Source organism: Lycium barbarum, chromosome 7 (assembly GCF_019175385.1).
Source record: "Lycium barbarum isolate Lr01 chromosome 7, ASM1917538v2, whole genome shotgun sequence".
Taxonomy (NCBI): domain Eukaryota; kingdom Viridiplantae; phylum Streptophyta; class Magnoliopsida; order Solanales; family Solanaceae; genus Lycium; species Lycium barbarum.
The window spans coordinates 13,649,250-13,656,492 of NC_083343.1; the positions used below are offsets into that span (position 1 = coordinate 13,649,250).

The 7,243-nt window shown below is 36.6% G+C and overlaps 1 protein-coding gene across 1 annotated transcript; it reads right to left on the minus strand.

Annotated features, from left to right (window-relative positions):
* Positions 1-3,322: 3,322 nt before the first annotated feature.
* LOC132603175 (EIN3-binding F-box protein 1-like) lies at positions 3,323-6,838 on the minus strand. Its single transcript, XM_060316104.1, has 2 exons — positions 6,581-6,838; positions 3,323-5,894 (listed from the first exon to the last, which is right to left on the minus strand). The coding sequence occupies exons 1-2, from the start codon at positions 6,603-6,605 to the stop codon at positions 4,063-4,065; spliced, it is 1,857 nt and encodes a 618-aa protein (XP_060172087.1). The 5' UTR covers positions 6,606-6,838; the 3' UTR covers positions 3,323-4,062.
* Positions 6,839-7,243: the final 405 nt, after the last annotated feature.

Consider the following 7,243-nt stretch of genomic DNA (forward strand, 5'->3'; position numbering starts at 1 on the left):
AAAAAGGTGAAGCAAAGTGCAAAGTACACAGAGAAAAATAGCTAGAACAAATCGCTAAAATATTGGTCCATCATGGGCCTACAAATCCAGTCCATTGAATCTTGCATTTTATACACAGATGTTAAAGGTGATACGCAAGAAAAAGTACAGTCAAACAAGTGTTGTTACCATATTGCACTTCAAAACTTTAGGGCAAGTTTATTTTTTCTCAAAAGTACTTATTTTTCTAATAAGTGATTATTTTAAAGAAAGTGAAGTGTTTGGCTAAGCTTTTGGGAGAAAATAAGTGTTTCTGGAAGTATTAGAAGCAATTTTCAGAAGCTAAAAAAATAACTTTTGCCCAAAAGTACTTTTTTGAAAAGAAAAAAAAGCACTTTTGAGAAAAATATACTTAGAAGCACTTTTTAAAAGCTTAGCCAAACACTAATTGCTACTCAAAAGTGCTTTCAAAATTAATTGACCAAATACAAACAGCTTTTCGCCAAAAATATTTTTTTGAAAAGTACTTTTGAAAAAAAAACACTTTTCAAAATAAGCTGATTTTAGAAGTTTGACCAAACATATTATTAGACACAAATCTATAGTTATTTAATACTCCCTCCGTCCCATAATAAGTGTCACCTTAGCCAAAAATACGCATATTAAGAAACTAATAATGAAATGTGAAGTTTACTAAATTACCCCTATATAATAAAATAAACTATTTTTTCCTCTTGATTAGAGCATGCACAAGTAGTAAACCTTTTGACATTGAGAATCCAACAATACCAAGTTACTATGTGCTTTTTTCTCCTCATTTAGATGTTACTTTAACTTGTAGTTTTTGTCTAAGGGTAGAATTGAAAAAATTAGCCAATTTACGTCTTGGTTTCCTAATGTGACACTTATTAGGGGATAAATTCTTTTGGCTAAGGTGACACTTATTATGAAACGGAGGGAGTATATGATTAAAAAAAGGTGATAGCATTCTTGAAGCAAGCTTTTAGAATTGAAATGCAGTTGATTGAAAACGAGACGTAGTTGTTTGATCAACTGACAATGCAAAAAGTAATTGATTGATCAACTAATGAAAGAAGTTACCGATTTCTAAATAAAGGGGCTAACAAGCAAAAAGTAATGGATAGATCAACCGATAAAGAAGCCATCGATCTTTGAATCGAAGGACTATACACTTTCAATCCCTTACAATTGCCTTTCAAGTCCCTTTCACTACTCGAACTACCAATCACCCCATAGGCTAATCAGTTTAAACTACCTGTCTTAGTAGCAGAGGCGGAGCCAGGAGTCGAAGCTTGTGGGTTTAGGGTTCTAATTCTCTAAAGTTATTGGGTTCTTAATTAATAATTTGTACATATTTGATAAATATTTTAATACATATATATGATTCGGACAAAAACTACTGAGTTCGGCTGAACCCACATCCGATGGGCTGGCTCCGCCCCTGCTTAGTAGTCTCAAATAAGGCGTGCAAGCATTAGTAGTCTCAAACAAGGCGTGCAGGCCTGCCCCTATATAGTAGGTTATTGAAGAATTAATGAAAAAATTGGGAGATCAACATGTTTGATCCTTCCATATTTCATGTAGAACACAAGCACTAGAAGGATATAAGAGCCAACAGACAGTTTTACAGGTAAGGAAGAGAAACAGTAAGCAAAATTTAAACAAACTCACACACTTTTTTTTATTACATAACATAGTAGTTGCATGGTACAAATCTGAAAGACAAGGAACCTGCGACAAATAGGACTATGACAATGGTAATTGGTGTATGTGAGGTATATGTTGTGTGTATATTACTATATTTCATATGTATTATTGTACATGTAGTGACATACACATACATAAAAGTACATATAACGATATGCAATTATATGTATATCACCTGCATGTCTTGTGAATGTCGCGTGTAACAATATTATATATACATGAAATACACGTGACATACATACTCATGTTTTGGGGTTTAGGTTCAGGGGAGAAAAATTCGGTGAAAAAGAAAACTCAAGTAGGGGAAAAAAAAAAGCAACGAAAAAAGTCATTGAATTTTCCCATGAAGCTCTGGTAATTTTCTGGCAAAGCAACTGCAGCCAAGGGCAACAACAAACGGAGAGTGGGATGGTGACAACGGCGGCTAGGATTTGTGTGAAAGAGAAGATAAGAAGAAAGAGAAAATCTCCAACATCCCTAATTATGTGGGATTTGTTGAGGTTATATATGTTTGTAAATATTTTATTGCTATGTTTTGAATTATGTTTTGAATGTAAAATAATCTTGTTAGTTATGGTAAATATTAACATCTCTCATGTAGAACTAACACTTGCACCGGACAATATGCAAACCACAAAGTACTTTAAAAATTTGTCCGAAAAGGACATCTAATATAATATCCCATATTTTAAATTATTTTTTTTTCCAAAAAGGTGAAGCAAAGTGCAAAGTACACAGAAAAATAGCTAGAACAAATCGCTAAAATATTGGTCCATCATGGACCTACAACTTCAGTCCATTGAATCTTGCATTTTATACACAGATGTTAGGTGATACGCAGGAAAAAGTACCGTCAAACAATTGTTACCGTAATGCGCTTCAAGACACACACATACTATAGTTATTTCATATATATGATTGAAAACAGGTGCTCGCATTCTTGAAGCAAGCTTTTAGAATTGAAATGTAGTTGATTGAAAGCGAGACGTAGTTGTTTGATCAACTGACAAGGCAAAAGTAATTGATTGATCAACCAATGAAAGAAGTTACCGATTTCTAAATAAAGGGGGCTAACAAGCCACAAGTAATGGATTGATCAACCGATGAAGAAGCCGGGACTAACAAAGCAAAAAGTAATGGATTGATCAACCGATGAAGAAGCCATCGATCTTTGAATCGAGGGGATGAAGAAGCCATCGATCTTTGAATCGAGGATGAAGAAGCCATCGATCTTTGAATCGAGGGACTATACGCGTTGAAACCCTTACAATTGCCTTTCAAGTCCTTCCACTACTCGAACTACCATTCATCCCATAGGCTAGTCACTTTATACTACCTTAGTAGTCTCAAATAAGGCGTGCAAGTGTTAGTAGTCTCAAATAAGGCGTGCAAGCATTAGTAGTCTCAAATAAGTTATTGAAGAATTAGCAGGCCTAGCCCTATATAGTAGGTTATTGAAGAATTAATGAAAAATTTGGGAGATCAACATCATGTTTGATCCTCCATCTTTCATGTAGAACACAAGCACTAGCAGGATCAATCATCAAACTTTGAAAGAGCAGTATAAGAGCCAACAGACAGTTTTACAGGTAAGGAAGAGAAACAGTGAGCAAAATTTAAACAAACTCACACACTTTTTATTATATAACATAGTAGTTGCATAGTATAAATCTAAAAGACAAGGAACCTGCTACAAAATAGGACTATGACAATCCTATAAAAAACTAGGACTTGGACACCAGAGAGACAACCTAGGTACCTAGATGGACTAAGTTGTCATTACCAAGCCCCTGATTAACAGACACCATGTTACAGAAATTGTGCAAATGCAACTACACACGACTTTTTTTTTCATCAACTACATGCCAAGACTTTTCTTCCATCAACTACACACTGAGACACAGAGTAAAATACTTAAGTAAAACACGTACAACAACAACAATAACGACGACGACTTCTTAACACGAGAATTACAAACATAAACTATGATAAGACTTTCTGATTCTGCAGTGTAGTACCAAGGCAAATGCAGGACCAATCTGTCAATACAAGTTCAAGAGAAGCATTATCGGTTCAAGCAGCCAAAGACGGGACCAGGAGCAACACGAGTGAAAACTTTAACACCAGGACTAAGGTAATCGGAGACCAAACGATGTGAAACAGGCTTCAAGTAGATAAAACCTGCAAAAAATGATGGAAAACAACCAAGCCACTGGAGTATCACAAGGCCATTAGTGGGCCAAAAACCACAATCATGTTCGCTTCTATCCTGCCAAAAGCTGAATGAACCAAATAGCTACTACTCTTCGTCCAAACCCCTTTGGACGCATTGCCTTGCGTTGTGCTCCAGTTAGCTTAGGAGAGGATATCACATCTCCAGATGTCCTCAACAAGAAGCTCGACTTTGCTGCTACTGATACCGTTGCAGTGTTGTAGATTCAAACCGACTAAGCTCTCACCCAACCTTTTAAGAGACGGGACACTCTTGTTTGTTACCATGGAGCAACCTGATAATGAAAGAATCTGCAAATTTACTTGCACTCCATGGGATAAAGCAGCTACACCAGAATCAGTTATTGAACACTTAGAAACATCAAGATCGTTAAGTAACGGACAATTATCAGCAATTGTCACCAAGCTTGCATCTGTAACCTTCCTACAACCATAAAGATTCAGCAATTCCAAGGTCTCGCCATGTAACCTGGCTAGCGAGAATACCACTTCGTCGGTTAAGTTCAGGCACTCGGTAAGATTAACCTTGACGAGTCCTGCCTTGGATCTTTCCAAAAGGGGGAGAAGCCCGGCATCTGTTATTCCAGTAAGACCACTGAGATCCAAATGATGTAGCTGAGGACAAAGGTTCCCCACCATAGCTAAGCTAGTGCTACCGAATCCCGGACAGCTTCGGATGGACAACGATCGAAGAGATTCACAAGGAGACAACGAGGAAGCTTGTGCAGGTAAATCTTTAACTCCCACACACTTCACTAAGGAAAGAGACTTCAACTTTCGACAGCTCGAAACAGCGTTTAAAATCCCCATTTGGGTGATCCTGTTGCATTCTTCCAGCAAAAGACTCTCAAGAGATCCAGCGGATCTAGCAAAGGCAACAAGTCCACCATCAGAAACAAAGCAACACTTGCGAACGCACATATGTTTAAGATTCGTACATCCCTTTCCTACTGCTCCGAGACTCACATCGGTGGCTCCTCTGCACAATGTGATTGTTAAAGAAGCCAGAGATTGTAAACCTTGAGCATTACCCATAACCCAAAAACCCTTCTGACTGACGTTACGAAGTAAACTCAGATTAAGATCGGTAATTGCCTTGCCATAGTGACCGATGACAGCAAGCGAGAAATCCGTGATTTTTAGACCATGAAGTTTCACTTTCTTCAACATTGTAGTGCCCGACGACAGAAGGCTAGTGATTCCCTGATCACCTACAAGAGGGCAGTCTTTAATAGTAAGATACTGTAGTTTAGTACAGCATCTTCCAATAGCTTGGAGACCCTCATTTCCGATATTTCGACAAGATTCGATCGTCAAATAAGTCAAAGTCGGGCAGCTCTCAGCTATCGCAACCAAACCTTTGTTGGAGATGGAAGGACATTGAGATAGATCCAGCTTTTCTAATGAATGACATCCCCTAGAAATCTCCACTAGACCTTCATCTCCGATATAAGGAACGTTCCACAAGGAAAGAACCCTAAGAGAAGGACAACCATGAGCAATTGCTGATAGACCAACATTAGTAATATTGCTACCCCTAACCGAGAGCTTTCCAAGACCACCACGGCTGGAAGTTCCAACCGCAATAGAAGCAAGTCTAATATCTGTAGCTTTCTTCCCTTCTAAACACCTAGTAAGATATCCATCACATTCTATTTCAAGATCCTCATCAGCTGAGACCATTTTCGTATCATTTTGGCAAATCTCGGAGCTCCTCACATTACTCGAGAGCATAAGCCAACGTTTAGAAACGCAAGCTGCTGAGCTCCTTTCCCGGCCTCCTTGCAATCTTCTAAAGATCTCGAATAGGCATTCGTCGGGAAGTGTTTCGATGGATGGATTCTTTGTTCGCTCTTCTTCGACGACGAAGGGACCGCTAATGCGGGCCCTCTTTCTAACAGGACAGTAAATTTCAGCTGAACAAAGTGATCCTCCAGAATAGAACTCATCATCACCTGAAAGATCAAACATCAAGAACTTCATTTAGCTATCTTTTTCTGCTAATCAACTATACTAAAAATTCCCTAATAGAAGTATTCACTACATATTAACTGAAACCTAAGATCTACCTATTAAAAATCCAATTATCAGGTCACTGGTACTTCATTTAGCTATCTTTTCTGCTAATCAACTATACTAAAACTTCCCTAACTTCAGTACTCCCAAGATAATGGTTTTCATACCTATTTCTTCCAAGATCTTATCTTTAATTTCATTAAACTCAATACATATATAAGTTGAAAACTAAGATCTACCTATCAAGAACCAATTAGAAGGTCAAAAGTTAAACAACAAATGATTCTAGCTACTAAGACTAGATCAATTTTTCTTATTTACACCTTCTTTATCACAAAAAGTACCAATCTTAAATTTATTTTCTCTGGTACAAACCAATCTTTAAAATCAATCTGAACAATACACAAAAACTTAAACAAAACAAAAAAGTCTTTATAGTAAAGGGATTAACATCTTCAAAGACAAAGCAACAAATAACATTTTTTCATATTCAAGAATCAAGCCTTAATAGATCTATAGAGCACTAACAAAGTAAATTAGCAGAAACTAAATACACCCCAGATGCTAAATTCCTTGAAAATCAAGAACCCATAATTTTGAAAAAAAAAAAATTAAGAAAACTCACCACTGTAATTAACAAGAGTAGACATGTTTGCTGATCTACAAAAGAAAACCCCCCAAAAAAGGCAAAAAGAACCAAACTTTGCAACAAGAACAACAATACCAAGATTTTCTCTTCAACCAAATTTTGCATTACATATAAACAAAGTTCAAGATTTTCAACACAACCCTATCTAAATAGGGCAAAAAAGAAAGAAAGGAAGTTGGTTCAAAAGAAGAAAAAACAAGAACAAGTATTGTTCTTTTTTTGCTTTCACCAACAGTTATGGTGCCCTGAATATATATACATAAATTTATTATTTTTATTTTTATTAAAAAAATGTATTTGGTGAGGTGTCAAGTCTACAGAAACATAAAATCATCACCTCTTTCTCTAATTCTTGCACCATTCATTGAATCATTCACTAAAACCGGTTTTTTTCCCCGGTTTTTATTCATTTCTTGCCACTTGTATCTGACGCTTACATCATAGCGGTTAACCGCTACTTTTTCCGGTTCTCTTTTTTCTTTTATTTGCCTTTTTGTCTCGATAATTGTGATGTTCGCGTAATTTCACAAGATACCTGCTACATATCATCGGTATAAATATTTAGTAATTTTATCTAGGGGTGTCAAATTTATCCATCGGAACTTGAACAGATGAGAAGAAGTTACCTAATGTGTTTTT

Coding starts and splice junctions, on each gene's coding strand:
- LOC132603175 (XM_060316104.1), bottom strand. CDS start 6,605: ATGTCTACTCTTGTTAATTACAGTG. Junction 5,895..6,580: donor TACTCTTGTTAATTACAGTG/GTGAGTTTTCTT, acceptor TTGATCTTTCAG/GTGATGATGAGTTCTATTCT.